Raw genomic sequence first — 22,047 nt, 5'->3', positions numbered from 1 at the left:
TAAATAATAAATGTCTTTATGCAATACTGGCAAAACTGATGCCTAATTGAACGGTTTGGAGTATCACTACACTCATTGGACAGCTGGTTCTTTCACATTATGGCTGAAGATGGGAGAATTATCTGTTCATGGACACTTTCAATGAGCAAACAAGCAAAGGGTCTGAACAGTGGGAGGAATGCTCCACCCCCAGTTAGTCTGCATGTATGTTTGTGTCTGTCTCAATACTTGTTGGAGGGGAATGATACAGAGATCTATTGTGTGTTACTCATTTCCTTGTACAGTATGAGTCAGCTGACTAATCTATGCTGAAGAAGGAAAAAGCAATTAGTTGAAAGGGTGAACTGAGTTTCTAAGAAGAAGCAGCTATTTCTGTATCTTTATTGTCATTTAAACCACAGATAAAAAGTATGCATAGCTTCTGACCTAATATGGCTAACATAGGATTTAAACTAAGCACATGTGTCAACTGAAAAGTATGATGTGTTGGGATTACAGAAACCTCGCTTAGTCCTGAAGATGGAGAGGAATGCGATATCCAGGGGTATAAAACATTCAGAAAAGATAGACTAGATAGGAGAGGAGCAGGTGTAGTTCTATAGGTTACAGAGGGGCTAGAAGTAAAAAAAAACAAACATGGGGTATGTTACAGACCCCCAGGTCGGTATATAAATGATCATCACTATACCAACACAAACATGGCTGTCTGTAGCCAGTACCATAGCGCCTCCCATGCATGAACATCTCTTTCACAAGCACCAAAAACAAATTTAAAAATAAACAAGAAACACTTTGTTTGTATATTTAATATGTAGCATGTTCTCTGCACTGACACTGCAAAAAAACTCAGAAAATGCAAAAATGTACATATAAAAGGTTGTCCTTGAGGATCAACCAAAAAAAGTGTTGAGCAATGTTCAGAAATATATATTTATTGCAAGATCTATTTATAATAACTTTTTTTTTTTTATGATTTTATTAGGCCAAACTGTAATAAATTAGAACATTAAAAACATTTTAAAATCACTCAAAATGGTTTTATGATATGCAAACTTGTCATCATTTAATGAAAGAAACACAATCCTTTAAAGATGCATTCAAATATGTGAGTAATAATAACGCAGTTAGTAGCCCAATGCTTTGGGTTTTCAAGCCCTTCTCAGTTATAGACGGCCTTCTACACGAGGGACCCCCTTTCCTGCTGCGATTCTTCAGTTTTCCTCTGAAATTTAGTATTGAAATTAGTACTTCAGGTTATAAAATGGCAAGAACAGCAGGTGCAATCTCATTGGCTAACAAGTATTCCAAACTGTGTGAATATGTCGCTATACCAGCAAAGCTTGGAGCTTTCAGAACAACTTTATCTGGTTCCCTTGACAACCAGTTCACTTCGGAGTGTTGGTAATGCGTTGGGTGCAATAACACACTCCAGGTTGTTCAAATTAACACACTCAGGTTGGTACAAATTCTGCACACCTGGGCTGTTTAACGGCACTTTGCTTTGCCTTTGGCAGAAAAAGACCCACAGGAATGTAGATATTCAAGTATATTTGAACACCCTGTCATTGTTTTCTTAAGGCATGAATATCCATCTTGTATTGGATCATTCTCATACTGCTGTGTAATAAGATGGAAATCACCCTGTGAATAATAATAAAAAAAATTGTCACCTGATATAATTACATGGAACAGAAAACCATGGAAGTTACCCAAAAGCTTACAGTAACACTTTACATTTAATGTTTACAATGTAATAACATGGTAGTTACTTAGTAAATACATGTGTACGTACACAATTACAATGTTATGAGGCATAGTTAAAATGTACTAAATGTGTACACTTTTTACATGATAACTCTAATCCTATCCCTAACTCTAACCTTAACTCAAACCCTAACTCTAAATCTAACCCTAACCCCACTAATCCTAACTCTAACCCTAATGCTAATCCTTTTCTGATGAACTGTGTACTTGCATACATATATCATGCAAAAATTTGTATATGTTGTGTACATTGTAGCAATGCATAATAACATTGCAACTATGTGTAAGTACACATGCATTTACTAAGTAACTGCTATGTAAATACACTGTAATTAGAGATACTTAATGTAAAGGATAACACTTTATATTAAGGTGCTGCTTATTAAAATTGTATACATGTTGTATAAATGTATAACATATGCTTAATAACTATGTTATATGGTATTAATAAAACATTATAGATTGGTTATAACCACCCAATAGCCATAGACAGAATTAATGTTTTAAAGGGGACAGTTGTCTGTCTATAACCATCTATAATAATGTATTAACACTCTGTAACATAGTTATTATGCTTATATTATACATTTATAAAACATGTATACAATATTAATAAGCAGCACCTTAATATAAAGTGTTACCATGTAAGGTGTTACCAAGCTTACTTTGCTCACCTGTCTTTTCAGGTATTTCAAGCATGATTAGGTGTAATATGGACATGGCAGATATAGAAGAGAGTCAACTCACTCGGTTCAGTGCCTTTTGGTAACTGCACAAGGGAATAGTCTGAGTCTTTATTTTCTGGAGCTTGTGGAAGTATAAAATACAAAGTTAAACACTAAAAGACAAACAGCCAATATAAGGTGGATAGCTATATAAATATGGTTTTAATGTATCTTTTTTTTTATTATTAATACCAAAGCACTGTATTGCATAACAATCTATGATGTTGAAGGACCTGTGCATTTATTTCAGGAGATGTGTAGTTTGTAGTGTTGCACAATGAGAAACTTTGGATTTTTTTACAATTTAGCAGTTAAATGCATTTTTGATGGTGGGATCATACTTATGATTGGTACGGTACATTTCAATAGAATTGAATATCACTGAATTGAATATCAGTTAAATAATAATAATAATAATAATAATAATAATAATAATAATAATAATATAATAATAATAATAATAATAACTTATGCTAAAGAATTCAACTTACTTTGTTCAGTCATTTTTGGTGCCTGCACAAGGGAATAGTCAGAGTCCTTATTATCCAGAGCTTCTGAAAAATACAAAATTATACACTCTTAAAAAAGATGGAGCCTTTCTGTGGATTGTGTTCTAATTACATCTCACATATTCATGTTTATTGCAGTTTTCAGGCCCTGGTACGGTAAGCGATGTGTCAGTCATGGATTGGAAGAGACGTGATTGAACTAGCTATCGGAGGGGGCGGGGCTGAGGGTACTTTAGTGGTTCAAACATGAGTGAAGTGTTGCTTTGTGTTCTAACTGTGTGTGTTTGTCATCGCCAGACGGCTAAATATGGATCTGGGATCTCCCGCTTAATGCCCTGCACCTGTATACATACCAGCACCACTGTTTCCAGCACCACACCTTCACTGAGGGCACACCCTATCCAGAGATGTGTCTGTGTTTGTGCTGTGCGTCTGTGTTTTATTATTGTATTATTATTTACTGTATTAGTATTTCAGGACTGCAACCTCTTGGTTTTGACGCTGGCTATACCCTTAGTTGGGTAGAGCCAGCATTATTATTTAAACCGGTTAAGCCAGCTAGAACAAGGAAACAAAAGCTCTTGAACTGTGAACTCTGTGTTTGTCCCTGTTTTGCATCAGCCATACACCTACGCACTGCCACGCACACGCTCACAATCACCTATTATATGTGTTACTAGAGGTTCAGAAGACAAATAAAATGTGAATTTGTATAATAATTCTTATTTAAGAAAATTCCAGTACCTTCAGATTTAGGACTGCATCATGGTTTAAAACTGACACATAACTATCACACAGATACAGAAATATACCTGGTAAGAATTGTATGTGGGCATAGTGAATGTACCATATCACACAGCATTTACCACCATGCTAAGCTAATGCCTTTTGTTTTCCAAAATAATAAAAACAGATGTTACAAAGATGTTAGAAATGCAATTAGTCAGAAGTTCATTGGCTTAGTTGTTTCTTGCAAGTTCTCTAACATCAACAGTTTTTTTTTTTTTTTTTTATTATATATAGCTGTGGAAAGGGCTTTGTAAATATGTAATACATTTTTTTGTAACACTTAAAATATTGGCCACCAATTCAAATGCATTTCAATACAACTGTCCACAGATCTCTAAAGAATTGGAAGGAATGCCAACTATTCTTTAAGAGAGCTTACTTTGTTCAGCAACTTTCGGGTCCTGGATAAGGGAATAGTCAGAGTCCTTGTTTCGGATGCTGCACATTCAAATGAAATCTCACATGGCTGCATTCATATAAAGTTATTTGCTTGTTTAGTGCAGCACTAAACTACAATTCCTGTTACCTCTCTAAGGCTATGTAACTGCTTTGATGTAGCCAGCTCAGACTCAGGTGTCAAATTAGGGGAGATTTCCCACTTAAGTAATCACCAGAAGTACCTGTACAATTGACCTGGTTTACTTGAGTTCACTCTACTGTTTAACATCTTTAACTTGACAATCCTATACCCTCCCATGCCTATATGATGAACTATACTTAGTGACAATTGACAGATTTAGACTGATGCAAGTTTATCTAATAAGTGCATAAAACAGTATGCTGCACACACATAATGGAAACGTTCAGAGAGTTTTGTTTCATTTTATTAACTATACTAAAAAATATAAGAAAGTAAACTTACTTTTTTTATCTGCTTTTGGTTTCTGAACAACTGCGTATTCGTTACTGTCGTCAAATTCTGAAAAATAGAACAATTTCATGGGTCTGCTATTGGCCAAAAAGGTTTACATCACCCTATGGAATTAACTAATGCTTGCTTCATTTTGTTTTGCAGGAAGCGCTTTTGTTTTCATGGAAATATATTGAAAAGTCTTTGTTCCAAATTAGTACATTACAGTACTAAAAAACAAAAACAACTTTACATTAACTGGGTGGTGTGATATTACATTTTGGGGTAAAACATAAAGAAAGGCACCTCCATTTGTGAAAAAGTGATGAAAAAGAGCAACTCACTTTGAACAGCAACTTTTGGTGCCTGTGTGAGAACAAGGTCAGAGTCCTTACTGTCCGGTGCTTCTGAAAGTGCGCAATGCAATATTATTTATTACAACAGATTACATTCAAATAGTAGTACAGGTTCAGCTCGTATAGTCACTCATTAACAAAAAGAAACACCTTAAAATACAAAGTGTTATGCGTGCACCCATAAAATCCAGATAAGGCTTTAACTAAGACTTGATGAGTTTGCGATCTGACAGCATTCGATAAGGGAAGTGAGGAGAATGCCACTGAAGCTAATGAAGAGGTAAAATCTTAGCAGCGCCACCTTTAACAAAGATGGAGTTAGAGAAACTGAAATGTTATGCAGGAGTATATGGCTGTAGCTGTTCTTCTCCCAGTGTCCTGTATAGAGAACCATGTGGTTGTGCCGGTCCTCCTCCTCTCTGACCCTAGCTGTATTTAGGCTCTATAAGGAACTCTTGCCACTTAATCAATAAGCCATGACAAGGTGTGCACTGGGGTATACAACTTACAAAACCCTCCAGTGCACTGCTGTCTATAGTTGGCTGCAATGTCATATCTCCACTTGAAATGAATAGCACAAGTATAGTATACTTAGAATTGTACAGCTATGGCCAAAAGTTTTGCATCACCGAAAAGTTTATGATTAAGGTATCTTTAAAAAAAAAAAAGGATATGAACATAATTTAGATCATTTATTTAACATCACGTAATCAAAGAAACTACAAAATGATATTGCAAAAAACTACCGGATGTTAAATTTTGAACTGTCCCATTTTTTCACTTCTCATTTTTTTTTTTTTTTTTTTAGTTAAGCACATGGAAAACTACAAAGCAGTATTTAATGAAATATATTAATGTAACATTAATCAGCAGGTTTCAAACGACTTTATGAAGCAAAATTAGTTCTATAGGGTGATGGAATTTTTTTTGGCCATAGCTGTAACCCCCCCCCCAAATAAAATGACAAGCTGGACCATTTTCAGATGTCTTTAGTTCCATCACAACTGAATAGTTAGGTTCCTGTTGATTCTCAGCATCTGCAAGAAGAAACTGTGTTTAGAAATCTGATCAGGAAAAATAATCATTTTTTAACCCTATTCGGTAACACTTTACCTTAAGTGTCTCTAATTACTGTGCATTTGCATAGTAGTTACCTCATGCTTACTTACACTTAATTTTAATGTTATTATGCATAGTTACAATGTACTTCATGTGTACATTTTTTTGCATGATATAACCCTAATCACAACCTGAACGCTAACCTAACTTTAAACCTAATGCTAACCCTAACCCTTTTCTGATGCAATTGTGTACTTAAATATATCTCTGCAAAAAGATGTAAGTACATTGTAACTATGCATAATGTATTGTAATGATGTGTAAGTACACATGTATTTACTATGTAGCTACATAATAACTAGAGACATTTCATGTAAAGTGTCAACCAATATTCAATTCAAGTGCCCGTCGTTATTAAATTAATCTCAAAAGTTGCTGTTAGAATTAATGCTAATTACCCCTACCTGTGATTAGAAACATGAGAAGCGTTAAGAAGACAATGATTTAAAGTGATGTACCATTGTCAGCTGGTTCTGGCAGCTGCACCACTGTGTAATCTGTGTCACCAATTCCTTTTAAACCTGGGAAATAACATGCAAACAAAAAAAATGGTGTGCTTTTAAATTCATTGCCCATGAGATGTGAAAGACAATAGAGCTGGCTACAGTCAGGCACAGAGCTGGCAGGCAGTCTTCATTAGAGCTACTCTCCACAAAGAAGAGGCAAGAGATGCCTCAATCCTTACCCTGTCTGCCATTTCAGGGGTGGAAATTTGACACTATGGCACACCAGGGTATCTCATATAGCACTAGCAGACACATTACACAATTCTTTATACAACCATCATTGGTCTGGACTAGTCACATGACCCATCTACACTCATCCTCACACACTAAAAACTAATTGAACATTGCATTTAGTCTTGGCCTCTCTGTAGAAAAGAGACCAAATAATGTTACTGACTTGTATAGTGGCATTTGATATGTAATGTGGATTATACAAATTTCTATTGTGTGGCGTAAAGACAATGACCATATTTTAATTGTGACATGAGAATCCAGTTTTGAGCCCTGCTCAGATGATAAAGCATTAGAGGCTAGTAAATAAAAGCACATTCTGTTTGCACCACCAGCCCCCACAGATTTGTACCCACCTCTGGTGTTGAAATGCATTAAATATTAGTCTAGAGGCTTGGTATTTAGATGACAGTTCAAGAAAGCGTACCTTTCTTCTGATGTCTTTTTCTCCAGCATATAAGTAGTCCAAGAATGAAGGCAATCACAAATGTAACTGGATAGGTTATATAGTGAAGAACTAAAATTGCAAAATGAATACATAAATAAAATTAAAAAAAACACACATATATATATATATATATATATATTATATATATATATATATATATATATATATATGTACATTATTACTACATATTAAAATTTTCCTTTGAAGGAAACACATGGTGTACCACGTTTTAGTGTTACTTTCAAAATGAAAAGGTATAAAAATATATATATAGATATATATATATATATATATATATATATATATATATATATATATATATATATATATATATATATAGTGAAATTTATGGACTTAAATAAATCAAACTACTATTAAAGTGGTTGTTTGTAGTTGAAATTTTTGACTATTAAACTTACTTGTGTTTTGAATATGCTTCAACCGTTTACTTAATGAAAATGATGGAGTTAAGTACAGTGGGATCATCACCATATTTTAACAAAACTAACAGTATTCTTCAACCATCTCAACCCTATATTCAATTAAACACCTTTTCTGTATCTGTATGGTAACTATAGGAAGTTTACGAATCTTATACTTAAGTTTGGTGTATAGTAGCCATCGTTGAATTGTCTAAAGACAAAAAATATTGATACATTTCAACCCATAAGAAAAACATTATTATGTCTTACAGTGACATATATGATAATATAGATATATATATATATATATATATATATCTATATATATATATATATATAATATATATATAATAAATATATATATTACTAATATCAATTACATAAGAGTACGATTCACTCGTGTATTTACGGCATATGACAAACACGTTCAAGTTACCTACGAATATTTTTTTGATGGTTTGTGCATTTTTCAAATGTTAACTTATTCCCGATAAAAAACCACCCAAAGTCAATCAATGTAACATCGGTGTCTAAAAAAAAGTGACACAGCGTAATCCGTACGACCAATGTTAAAGGGTAGTCTTGGGCCAGCACATGTACATCTCATCAGTAATGCTTGTGAACAGGTATTTGTTATTTTATTAGTATAAATGTGTTGTGGTTTGACGTGGCGCTTCAGTCTTACAGTATATTTGTTTGTTTTTACTACAGTTGTTGTTGAGCTGTAAAGTAAACATTCCATCACTATGGACAACAGCCATGGTTGTTAACACATCACCAATTACGGACAAAAAGTAGGGGAGCCCTAAAATGTGAGCCAGTACTATCTTACAATATCTTATAATAAGTGTCTGTGCCTTTAACTTTTGGCAGGGGTCACTTTGGTGTTCAGCGTCATTTTTTTCAGGTGTTACTATCTTTGTGGGGTCATTTTATCAAATTTTGTCCCCACATTGATAGAAATACCTGCCCACACACAAACACATACTGAAATATCAGAATTTACTGCAGCTGTATTAGAATATATTTGGTTTGATGATATTTTTAACAAAAATAAATCAACTTACTAATGATAAACACACAATTGACAATTTAAAAAAAAAAAATAAATAAATAAAACCTTTGTGACTGAATTTTCACAGTTTGGAGAGTGTGGCAAAATGAGTTATGTGATGATGCATCAGAAGACTCTATCTTCCTCTCTTTAAAACTTTATTTCAATAAAACACGTTTTTTGTATCTCTAGAGGAAATATATGAAGCTCAAGAATCTCGACTTACCTGTGTAATTTTGGTGTTCAGTGGATGAATCATCTAAAGACAAACACATTGATGAATTTTAACCCATAAGAAAAAATGTATTAAATGCTTGTGGCAATGTTGCCCCACCTCTGTGTATATTTCTGTGTTGTATGTTGCGTGAATTGTGTTAATGTTGGTGTATTGTAGTTGGTACACAGGATATAATGTGGGTTATGCTCACAAGTTGTTTAAAATGTATATTTGTATTTAGGCCCGAGGATTGCACAGCACTTCACGTGCAGGTAAAATGTAATAATATGTGAGCACGGGGAATTGCACTTTTATTAATTCACGTGCAGTTGTACCGAGACTCCAAATGAATGATTGATTACACTGTGTAACAATTTTTTTTTTTTTGGTTCCTGGGTAGTAAGTGTTATTTCCTAATTGCTTATGCCTCAAAAGTATGGAAAATGGCTATTATTCCCCACAAACTTTGCTTTTTGTGACCAGGACATATTGACAAACATATTGATGAATCTCAACCCGTAAGAAAAAAAAATATTAAATTCTGTAAATGTATTTAAATATATATTTATTTTCTTAAATTATAATATACACTGACCTACTTGAAAAAAAAAATATGTGCTATTAAAAAAATTAAATCAACTTACTAATGATTATGTTCAAACACACGCGAATTGCCTATTTAAAAACTTTGTGACTTTGAATTGTCACAAAACTTTGTTTCGAGAGTGTGGGAAATTAATAACTTTAATAACATTCTTTTTGATACACATCACTTTCCACAGTATACTAACACAATCAGACACCAGCAAATATGAAACTCCTCTTTGTTGAACCCTATGATTTGTTAATTGTCGCCATTTAATATGATAGTTCATTATAAAAATATATATGTTTAATAACTTAGTACATAATGCCAGCAAAGTGCTTTGATCTGCATTTACCTTTGAAAACTGAATTACAGCAACTTGTAAACTCAGAACCTGTAAAGAAGAAAAAACCCTCATATTAACTTCAACACCCTAAACTTTGTGATAATGCATCAGAAGATTCAAATAGAGGGCATATTATTTTAGTTACAAGAAGAGTATCCACAAATGTTAATCTGTTAAAAACAATTGAAGGAAAAAAAAAATTTAGCTCAGAAAACAAGGAAACGCCCGTCTGAAAGGGGTATGATGTGCTGAGTTTGGCTCTCAAAGCTCTTTTCATTATCATTTTGTTCACAATTCAGCAAATGTTTATAACTTTACTGATGAGCAACACATTGGGTTATCTAAAATTGTAAACATATATGATTGGTAGTTTGTTGTGATTTGTGCAGTAGTCAGTCGCAGCATTGACACTGTACCTTTTTGGGTATGTGTATTACATTCTGACGACGTGCCACTTTTAGCCCTAGGACTATGGTATTTATATATTGTCCACTTACAGTAGGTATGAATGTGATCACATATGATACAAGACAAAACTAATTTAATGTTAGCTTTTGTTGTATTAGAATAGTAATGTTTGCAAATATCCATTGCTTCTGTTAACCATCTTTTTAGTTATAGTTCAGTCTCATATGTAGATGTTCTGAAGTTCACTTTTTTCTTAAAGAAACAGAGATGGCAACATCATCACTGCTGATTAATGCATCTGCCAAACAAACTAATAATAATAATAAAATTAGATACATAGCAATAAGTAAGAAGCAAATGTAGAGGAGAATGATCAAACGTAATCCCACATCTCGTTAATTGCAGCCTAGCAAAAAAGTAATTACACAATGGATGTCATTTGTGGTTACAATGCACATATGAAGATGAAATGCATGCAGTTGCAAACACCTTGTGTAATTACACTGCATTTACAGATATTGTTTTGTCAGTGCAATTGCTATATAATTACCATGGGTAGTTAAAGTTTATATAAAGAAGGAAGGAAAAAGCTTACCATTTATGCAGTCTGAAAATGTTACCATCTGTAGACATATTATAAAGAACATGAATGTATAAATTGACTGCATCACCTTCATTGTTTCAGTTCCTTTAATATTTAGTAGCCCAGGAGAAACAGTATAAGACAAGCGAGCCGCAGAAACTTTTTTCCACTTTTATAGTTTGAGATTCAGGGTAGGGTGTTGGAGGATGTTTTAACTTGTGGGTTTCCTGTCAGATATATAGCAGATCTCCGGAACAACTGAACATAACGCCTAAGATAAACTTCAAAAAGTTAACCCCAGTCTTCAATGTAATTGCACAAATGTAATAGAAAACAATTAATAGCAATTACTTCTAGTTGAGACAAAAAGGTCCTATATTATATATTTAATATATATATATATATATCTATATATATATATATATATATATATATATATATATATATATATATATATATATAGATATTATATATACAATTAAGATATTTTATTTATTTAATAAATTGAAGTTCTTTGAAGGTATTACCAAAGTCTTTTTCAGAGCCATTATAGTCAGTAATAGTCATCTATAAAGTACAATCCAACAACTTTAAATGTCAAACAGGTCCATCATATATCTTTTGATGTTTCGACATATATTAGCAAGTGTATTATAATCCAAGTATGTTGTACATAAGTTATCAGCAGGTTTCATTGAATACTTATGAAACAAAATGTATTAATTCTATAGGGGATTAGGAAGGAGAGAGTCTTCTCTCTCTCTCTCTCTCTCTCTCTCTCTCTCTCTCTCTCTCTCTCTCTCTCTCTCTCTCTCTCTCTCTCGGAGGATTGTGGGAAGGGCTTGCAGAGAGGTGGAACGCCGGTGCGGTAGGACCGGGAAATTTAAAACTTTATTTATTTATCTATATATCTATTTATTTATTTATTTATTTTTTTGTTTGTTTGTTTGATAGTTACTTAGTTGTTCTTTTTGTGTGTTTGTTTGTTCGTAGGTTAGTGGTGTGTGTGTGTTTGTTTGTTTGGAGATCCCGTTATGGGGTCTCGTTCAGGAGGGCTGGGGGCTCTCACCCGCCGACACGAGGTCCGTTGCCTGCCTGACCCCGGGGTTTCGGTGGAGGAGTGCCTGCTGGCAGTAGGAGAGGTGGTGGGGTTTGAGAATATTATGTCGGCGTCAAGAATGAATAAAGCGCTGGTAATATTTTTAGTGGAGGTGTCTCTGGTACACAAGCTGGTAGAGGAAGGATTTACAGTGAAAGGTGAATTTGTTCAGGTTTCCCCTCTAGTAACCCCGGTTACGAAAGTTATTATTTCTAATGTGCCTCCGTTTTTAAAAAATGAGCAATTAGAAAAGAATTTAGCTCGTTTTGGTAAACTGGTGTCCCCGATTAAGGGAATCCCGCTGGGGTGCAAAAATAACAGTGTTAGGCACGTCATGTCGTTTAGAAGGCAGGCGTTTGTCTTACTAAATGATCCTAATCAAGTCATTAATGTTGCCTGGAATTTTAACGTGGAAGGGATGAATTGTGTAGTTTTTGTCAGTTCCGAAACGATGAGGTGTTTTTACTGTGGAGAACAGGGACACCAGAGGAAAGCCTGCCCGAGAAAGGAGGCTAGAGCGGAGACAGGGCAGGATCAGGGCGATGCTGGCGGGGAGGAAGTCGGGGGTGTTGGGGGTGAGCGGGAGGAAGAGTCGGCTCCTGCACCGCAGCCGCAGAGCGAGCCCGTGCTGACCGAGGAGGGGGCGATCCAGAAGGAAACCGGAGCAGAACCACCAACACCACGGCCTCGCACAAAGAGACCCAGCCGCAGCCTGTCACTGACGGGTTCGGAGGATAATACCGCTACTACTGAGAATGGTGAAGAATCATTCAAGGTAGTAGCGAAAAAGACACGATTTCAACGGAAGGCTGCAGAGCTGCCGGATGGCAGAGCGCAGCCAGTGCAGAACTCCGAACCCGTGCAGACAGGGAGACTGCGGGCTCCAGGCGGGGCGTCAGTCCCTCCCAACGTGGAGGAAGAGAGCACAGCGCAGGGTGAGCCGGGCGCGGTGCAAGACTCTCCGCTAGCTGAATCTCAGCCGCCTGAAATAGTGACGGCTGTGGCAAAGACCGGTGTGGAGGAGTCGGAGGGAGCTGCGGAGGAGCGGATTCTCGGGGGTGAGCAACAGGACAGCGCGGATGAGATGGAGGGGGAGCTCTCTGACTCCTTGCTTATCTCAGACATCCCTGATAGCCAACCCGTCAGTAAGAAAAAGTTATACATGCTTGAGCAGGTAAATGATTTTATGATAGAAACAAAAGGGAAAAGGGGAGTAGAAATAGAGAGTTTTTTCCCTGATCTAAGGTTATTTCTCCACTCCGCTCACGTTATAACAAGGAAAGCCACAATAGAAGAATTTGATCAGTCAAAACGTTATAGATTAAAAAAAATTGTTCAGAAAATTAAAAAGGATCTTAACAGTCGTTCAAAATCTCTTGTTTAAAAATGGCTGTGTTTTGTGAAACTTCTTTTATTACTTGTTTTAGTGTGTTAGTTTTTTTAGCTATGATGGAAAGGTGCGTTTTTGTTTCTTTTAATCTAAACGGCTGCAGACAGTCTTTTAAGAGGGCGCAGCTAGTCGAGTTTTTAGAGCAGAAGCAGGCGGGGGTGGTGTTTCTGCAGGAAACGCACTCGGATCAGGAGAATGAGGAGGCGTGGCGAGCGGAGTGGGAGGGGCTGTGCGTGATGAGTCACGGCGCTAGTACTAGTGCAGGAGTAGGCGTGCTTTTTAAACCCAGCCTGGGGGCAGTTTTACTAGATATGGATGTGTCACAGAGACGGCCGAAGTGGGCGGCGTCAGAGCCAGGAAAAGTAATGAAATACACAAAACACAGGACGGATGAAATGAAATGATGAAGACGCCTGTTGGCGCCGGTTTAATACAAAATAAAAGGTTTAACAAACACGAAAAACACAGGACACGGCACTCTACGCCAAAATAAATAGACAAACAAAAACAGACTAAACTTAACAAAACGGTGCACGGACAGACACTGACAAACACGGTGAGCGGATACTTTCTCCTCTTATTATTATTATTACTACTACTACTACTACTACTACTACTACTACTACTACTACTACTACTTATTTCCTCCGTCTCCAATCCCGTTCTCCGCTCACCGAACACCCAACCGCCAGTATGTGACAACGTGTATCTATATATACTATTGTGCTGGGATTACCAATTAATTATTCACTTGAATCCCAGCACGTGAATTAATAAAGTGCAATTCCCCGTGCTCACATATTACTACATTTTACTTGCACGTGAAGTGCTGTGCAATCCTCGTGCCTAAATACACATATACATTTTTAAACACTCGTGTTACACAGACCCGTTAATATCCCGTGTACCAATGTCTATACACCAACATTTAACACACCACACGCAACACATAACAGATAATATACACAGGGGCGGGCACTTTGTTACATATACCCCCTCCTGTGCAAAGCACACATGGCCTCAATGGCCACCTCCCCCCTTAAAAGCCCAAAAGTCCCGCCCAAAGTCCTTGGCCAGGACCAGAGGCTTCCAGGGGCCCACAGGTCGTAATGCTGTCAGCAGGGTAGCATTCTCCTGCCAGGGTAGTCCTAGCAGCGGAAAGGCTGCTTGGGGTGTGGTCTCCTGACCTTCCCCCTCCTTCGGCGCCGGCAGCTCCCCTTGGTGGGGCTTCAACCACCGTTCTTCCTGCAGGGAAGAAACTGCAGAGGGAGCAGGTCTCCGGACCTCCCCCACGATCTCCGGCGGAGAAACTGCTGCTGGGGTTGGCGGTCTCCAGACCTCCTCCGGCAGCGAAACTGCTGCTGGGGTTGGCGGTCTCCAGACCTCCTCCCCCTCCTCCGGCAGCGAAACTGCTGCTGGGGTTGGCGGTCTCCAGACCTCCTCCCCCTCCTCCGGCAGCGAAACTGCTGCTGGGGTTGGCGGTCTCCAGACCTCCTCCCCCTTCTTCGTGGCCGGCAGCTCCCCTTCGTGGGGTTCCGGCCACAGTACTTCCGGCTGTGATGCGGAGCGGCGGGCAACCCCAGGCGATGCAGAGCGGCGGGCAACCCCAGGCGATGCAGAGCGGCGGGCAACCCCAGGCGATGCAGAGCGGCGGGCAACCCCAGGCGATGCAGAGCGGCGGGCAACCCCAGGCGATGCAGAGCGGGCATCCTTGGGCGAAGCGAGGCTGGCATCCTTGGGCGAAGCGAGGCTGGCATCCTTGGGCGAAGCGAGGCTGGCATCCTTGGGCGAAGCGAGGCTGGCATCCTTGGGCGAAGCGAGGCTGGCAGTCAGGACAAGCTGGGGTGCGGGTGTTGGCCCTCTTTTCGGCCACTGCAGCCGGGCGGTTCTTCCCCGTGCTTCCCTCAGCAGCCTATGCAAGGGCTGCTGAGGACCGCCAGCATCTAGTCCTGGCCCTTGTGGTGCAGGGAGAGGCAGCTCCTGCTCCTCTCCCCCTGATGGAGGTGGAGGCAGAGGAAGCTCCAGCTCCTCTCCTCGTGATGGTGGGGGAAGTGATACCAGCAGGCATTCACCCTCTGCTGGTGGGGGACCCAGCAGGCATTCACCCTCTGCTGGTGGGGGAAGTGATACCAGCAGGCATTCACCCTCTGCTGGTGGACAGGGACCCAGCAGGCATTCACCCTCTGCTGGTGGACAGGGACCCAGCAGGCATTCACCCTCTGCTGGTGGGGGAAGTGATACCAGCAGGCATTCACCCTCTGCTGGTGGAAGGACCCAGCAGGCATTCACCCTCTGCTGGTGGACAGGGACCCAGCAGGCATTCACCCTCTGCTGGTGGACAGGGACCCAGCAGGCACTCACCCTCTGCTGGTGGCGGTGGCGGAGGCAGAGGCAGCTCCTGCTGCTCTGCTCCTGCCGGTGGAGGTGGCGGAGGCAGAGGCAGCTCCTGCTGCTCTCCCCCTGCCGGTGGAGGTGGCGGAGGCAGAGGCAGCTCCTGCTGCTCTCCCCCTGCCGGTGGAGGTGGCGGAGGCAGAGGCAGCTCCTGCTGCTCTCCCCCTGCCGGTGGAGGTGGCGGAGGCAGAGGCAGCTCCTGCTGCTCTCCCCCTGCCGGTGGAGGTGGCGGCGTGTAGTCTCCTGGTGGTGGAGGTGGGAGCGGCATGTAGTCGCCCCTTGTTACAGGGGACTGGTGCGGCTCTCCCTCGCTTGCAGGAGACTGGTGCGGCTCTGGAGACAGTGGTGGGTCCTCTGCCTTCCTCTTCTGTGGCAGTTCCTCCTCTCCCTCCTGGTAGGGGCAGCGGAAGGGACAATTGGCAAAGAGATGGTCCTGGTTGCAGAGGAGGCACCCCGGCAAGGACTGGTTACATCGCCGGGGATGTCTGGCCCTTAGGCGGCACTCCTCCTCCCTGTCCCTCACCTCTTTATCCTCTTTCCTGCTTCTCCCCATTTCTCTCTTTTTTTTTTTTTTAATCCAAAGACGCCCCCTTTTTTTTTTTTTTTCCTCCCACACAAAAAAACCTCTCCTGGTCTGACGCTTGGAGGCGCTGTTAAATCCCACGCAGGACACCACGTGTCACAGAGACGGCCGAAGTGGGCGGCGTCAGAGCCAGGAAAAGTAATGAAATACACAAAACACAGGACGGATGAAATGAAATGATGAAGACGCCTGTTGGCGCCGGTTTAATACAAAATAAAAGGTTTAACAAACACGAAAAACACAGGACACGGCACTCTACGCCAAAATAAATAGACAAACAAAAACAGACTAAACTTAACAAAACGGTGCACGGACAGACACTGACAAACACGGTGAGCGGATACTTTCTCCTCTTATTATTATTATTACTACTACTACTACTACTACTACTACTACTACTACTACTACTACTACTACTACTACTACTGCTTATTTCCTCCGTCTCCAATCCCGTTCTCCGCTCACCGAACACCCAACCGCCAGTATGTGACAACGTGCATCTATATATACTATTGTGCTGGGATTCAATTACCAATTAATTATTCACTTGAATCCCAGCACGTGAATTAATAAAGTGCAATTCCCCGTGCTCACATATTACTACATTTTACTTGCACGTGAAGTGCTGTGCAATCCTCGTGCCTAAATACACATATACATTTTTAAACACTCGTGTTACACAGACCCGTTTATATCCCGTGTACCAATGTCTATACACCAACATTTAAACACACCACACGCAACACATAACAGATAATATACACAGGGGCGGGCACTTTGTTACAGGATGAAATCGAGAAAGGGAGGATTTTAAAAGTAAGAGCTAGGCTGGGCAGTACAGTGTATGTTTTTATTAATATTTATGCCCCCAATAGAGGGGGGGAACGAATTTTATTTTTTAAGAAATTAAAGCAAGCTCTTTTTAATATTAATAATAATGATGTGGTGGTAGTAGGAGGAGATTTTAATTGTACTGTTAATTTTAATATTGATAGAAATAATGATGAACCACACCCTCAGTCCTCCAGAGAGTTGGCTGCATTGTTAAGTCCAGTGACCTGGTTGACATATGAAGATGCCTGCACCCCAGTTCAAGACAATACACCTGGTCTCAGTATCACACAGACTGTGTATATAGAGCAAGACTAGACTGGTTTTATACTAAAAACGATTTAAATAAATTTATCAAAGCAAGAATCATCCCCAGTAGTCTCTCTGACCACCACTGTCTATTAATTACAGTATTAATTCAATCAGAACCCCACAGAGCATCTTACTGGCATTTCAATGTAAAATTATTACAAGATGTAAAATTTAAGCAACAATTCAAACTTTTTTGGATAATTTGGAAAAAAGAAAAAGCACAATATAAAGATTTAAGACAGTGGTGGGACATTGGCAAAATACAAATCAAATGTTTTTGTCAACAATATACTATAAATGCAACCAGGTCACTGAACACAGCCGTGAGAGAACTGGAGTCCAAAATCCTCCTCCTAGAGGAAAGTTTAAATTCAGAATTTAAAGAACAGACCCTGGAGAACCTAAAAGAGCAGAAAATCGCGCTGGGGAGCTTGCTGAAGGAAAGAGTGAAGGGGGCGATTGTGCGTTCCAGATTCATGGAGTTGAGAGACATGGATGCCCCCACTAGTTTCTTCTTCAACCTGGAGAGGAAGAGAGCGGACAGTAGACAGCTGTGTTGTATCAGGACTCCTGGTGGGAAAGAACTGCACACCCGGGAGGAAATCAGCAGAGAGGCGGTGCGTTTTTACAAGGAACTTTATAATAAAGAACTGTGCAACATAGAGGACACTGAGCGGCTGCTCCAGGGGTTACCCAGCCTCAGTGAGAAGGAGCAGATTCAGCTGGACGCACCGCTGACCCACCAGGAGATGACCGCCGCTGTCAAGCAGCTCTCCAGCGGAAAGGTTCCCGGGATCGATGGACTGCCAGCAGAATTTTATAATAATTTCTGGGATATAATGGGGGAGGATTTGCTCCAGGTTCTGAGAGAGAGCCTCAGCCACAAGGAACTGCCTCTTAGCTGCCGTAGGGCAGTGGTTACACTGCTGCCCAAGAAGGGAGACCTATGCCAGCTTAAAAATTGGAGACCTGTGTCAATTTTATGTTCTGATTTAAAGATTTTATCCAAAACAATCGCTAATAGATTAAAAAGTGTTATTGGAACTGTAATACATATGGATCAAACATATTGTATACCGGGTCGCTCTATTTTTGATAACTTGTTTTTTATTAGAGATTTTTTAACTGTAAGTGATATTTGTGATTTTAATGTAGGAATGGTCTCCCTGGATCAAGAGAAGGCTTTCGACAGAGTCGACCACACCTACCTCTTTCATACACTGGAAGCCTTCGGGTTCGGTCCTGGTTTTATTTCTTATATTCGGCTTTTATATTCCAACATTTTTAGTATTTTAAAGATCAACAATGGGCTGAGTCAGCCCTTCCCAGTGTGCAGGGGTATAAGGCAGGGCTGTGCCCTGTCTGGTATGCTGTATTCACTGGTTATAGAGCCCCTGCTGCACCTGCTGAGGGTCAGGCTAGCTGGATGGACAGTGCCCTCCTCGCCCTCCACACCCTCCTCTGCCACAGTGAAGGTGTCTGCCTACGCAGACGATGTGACTGTGTTTGTGAGTGGGGATGCAGATGTCCAAGCGCTGCAGCAGACTCTAAATGAGTTCCAGAGAGCATCTTCTGCCAGAGTAAACTGGGCAAAATGTGACACCTTCCTGTCAGGCAGCTGGGATGAGGGCACCCCTCCTTTCCTGCCTGAGGGGCTGAAATGGAACAGAACAGGTATTAAAGTGTTGGGGGTGCACCTCGGAACAGAAAACTACATGAAAAAGAACTGGGAGGGTTTGTTGGACAGGGTGAGGGGGCGGCTGCAGAGGTGGAAGGGACTGCTGGCTCAACTGTCCTTCAAGGGCCGGGTGCTTGTTATTAATAATCTGGTGGCCTCTAGCTTGTGGCACAAGCTGGTATGCCTGGACCCACCCCAGGGCCTGGTGAAGGAGATCCAGAGAGTGTTGCTGGAGTTCTTTTGGAGCGGGAGACACAGTTTGAGGCCGGCAGTCCTCTACCTCCCTAGTGATGAGGGGGGGCAGGGGCTAGTCAGCATTGCCAGCAGGGTGGCAGCCTTCAGACTGCAGGCGGTTCAGAGACTCCTGTACACTGAGGAGGAGGCTCATTGGAAGAGGCTGGCCTGTTTCCTTCTCAATAGATTTGGGGGGCTGGGGTTAGGAAAACACCTGTTTTTAATTGAGAACACCAGTTTTAGTAAAGCAGGACTTCCTCCTTTTTATCAAAGTATTTTAAAAGCCTGGCAGCTGGTGAGGGTGGAAAGGGATGTGGAGTCCTTGACAGGGCAGGACCTGTTTGAGGAGCCCCTATTTTTTAATCCACTCTTTCCAGTTAAGTTCCTCCAGTCGATGACGCTCTGTGCCAGTTTTTTAAAAGCAGGTGTAACCAGGATGGTCCACCTGTTAAACCTTGAGCTCTCCTGCTGGCTAACTGCCTCCCAGCTAACTGCACAGCTAGGCTGGCACTCAGAGAGGCTTGCAGAAAGACTGATGGGTGAGTTGAGGGGCTGCCTCTCCCCGCGGCTCAAGGCAGTCCTGAGGGAGGAGTTGTCCAGAGGCACAGAGCAGAGACAGCTTTCCTTATTTCCAGGGATGATCGTGTCACCAGCAGTAGGTGAGGAAGGTGAGGGCGGTGGAGAGAATGGAGGGACTTTGCTTAAATTGCAGAATGTGGAGGAAATTATCTTTCACACAATGAATGGAAAACATATATACAAATTGTGTGTTAAAGCCACAGAGTATAGTAGGCTAAGGGGTCTGGTAGACTCTAAGTGGCGAGCTTACTTGGCTGTAGAGGAGGGGCACAGGCCGGTGTGGAGGGTGCTGTACAAGCCGCCTCTCGCCAAGAGAGTGGGGGACCTGCAGTGGAAGATTCTACACTGCATTGTGTCCACAGGCAGGTTTCTCCATAGAGTGGACCCCAGCATCAGTGAGCAGTGCGCTTTTTGCTCAGCAGAGGAAACTCTCTTTCATGCCTACAGTGAGTGTGAGAGGCTGCGGCCACTTTTTAGTTTACTGCAGGGAATCCTGAATAATTTAGGGGTCGTTTTTAGTAAGGAGCTTTTTATTTTTGGGGTTCTATACAGTTTTAAAATGAAAAACAGGTGTGTTCTTATTAATTTTTTAATTGGACAGGCAAAATTGGCTATTTTAAAGACAAGGAAAAATCAACTCTCTGGTTCTGGACTGACCAGTTTAGTGGTTCAGTTCAGGGTGCTCGTGGTCAGCCAGATCAGAGTAGAGTTTGAGTATTTTAAACTGGTCAGCAACCTGGAGGACTTTCAGGAGAGGTGGTGTGTGGGAGACGCCTTGTGTGCTGTGAGTGAGGAGGGGGAGCTCCAGTTTTTGTTCTAATTTTATTTAATTTTTGTTTTACAGTGTTTTATTTTGGCTTTTATCTGTTTTCAACAAAGAAAAAAAACACTGTTTAATATTGATTTTTTAATGATCCTTTTATTTTGTTTAAAATCTGTTTTTAAGGAGAACACGATGTATTTTAGGATTTTTTAAATTTTGCTCAGGCAGTAGGAATCTTAACTTTTGTTGTGTTTTACCTTTATTTGAATTTTAATGGATTTTATTTGGAATATTTAAATAAAGGATCTTAAAAGTCAAAGTCTCTCTCTCTCTCTCTCTCTCTCTCTCTCTCTCTCTCTCTCTCTCTCTCTCTCTCTCTCTCTCTCTGTGTTCTTGAAATAAAACTAAAATTGCTCCACAGGGACTATATATTGGTGTCTATATTCTTTCAATATTAAACATAAATGCTTTATCTATAAATCAAATATGTGTCCAATATTGAAGGTGATGCATCAAATAAACAATTAAATATCAGAATGTACACACACCAACTTAGTAAAACTAACAATTATTTGAAACACAAATTATTCTGACTAGATGCCATGTCAGTATTTTGGACAAACTTGTTAAAATTGAACTAATTACAATTGAATAAGAAAATGTTCAAGGCACATTTTATCATAGGAGAACACTACTGACTTCCTTTTTGGGAGGGAGGGAGGGAGCCATGCAATGCCTATGCTTCATCTTTGGACTGGAGGGACTGTCATTCTTCTCAAAGGGGAGGGAGGGAGCCGCAAAGGCTCAGTACTTCCGTTCCAACCACTGTGCTTGTGGTTTCTGACAAGGGCTGTTGCTTGTGTTCAGCTCACCACAAACAGAACATGCTGGTCAGGTTTGAATCTTTGCAAGCTTTCCAATCCCCACATGCTTGCTGTTCTAGTCTGTGCTCTCTACAGATTACTTTTCATAGAAGTACTGACCACATACTGTATAACCAGGAGGTTATACAAGACAAGATCATTTGTCAATTTTTTTAAGTCATTTTTGTATTATTCTTTTACAAAGTGTAAAATAATAATAATAATAATAATAGTAATAGGCGACTTATTTGGTGGTCAGTCGATAGATTTATATTTAAAGTAGCCTAAATTAAATTCAAATTTGCTTATCTGAGCAATGAAATGAGGAAGAAATCGTTTCTGGTATTGGTTAATTTGATTCCTTAAATGATCTGACTCACAAAACCAAGCCAGCAATCCAGCTGTCTAGGA

The 22,047-nt window shown here is 40.2% G+C and overlaps 1 protein-coding gene across 2 annotated transcripts; it reads right to left on the bottom strand.

The window, feature by feature from the left end:
* Window positions 1–214: 214 nt before the first annotated feature.
* Window positions 215–11,072, bottom strand: LOC121298735. Of its 2 annotated transcripts, none has more exons than XM_041225948.1 (11): window positions 10,926–11,072; window positions 9,932–9,970; window positions 9,000–9,032; window positions 7,277–7,366; window positions 6,571–6,633; window positions 5,968–6,030; window positions 4,982–5,044; window positions 4,650–4,706; window positions 2,981–3,043; window positions 2,512–2,571; window positions 215–1,641 (listed from the first exon to the last, which is right to left on the bottom strand). In XM_041225948.1, exons 1-11 carry the CDS (start codon window positions 11,005–11,007, stop codon window positions 1,637–1,639), a joined length of 618 nt encoding a protein of 205 aa, XP_041081882.1. In that variant the 5' UTR covers window positions 11,008–11,072; the 3' UTR covers window positions 215–1,636. The 2 variants fall into 2 exon arrangements, with proteins under 2 accessions (XP_041081882.1, XP_041081881.1); XM_041225947.1 differs by having other exon boundaries at window positions 217–1,222.
* Window positions 11,073–22,047: the final 10,975 nt, after the last annotated feature.

This window comes from Polyodon spathula, chromosome 24, assembly GCF_017654505.1.
Source record: "Polyodon spathula isolate WHYD16114869_AA chromosome 24, ASM1765450v1, whole genome shotgun sequence".
In the NCBI taxonomy this organism is placed as follows: domain Eukaryota; kingdom Metazoa; phylum Chordata; class Actinopteri; order Acipenseriformes; family Polyodontidae; genus Polyodon; species Polyodon spathula.
The sequence above is the reverse complement of the archived record's forward strand: the minus strand, read 5'-3'. Positions and strand labels throughout refer to the sequence as shown.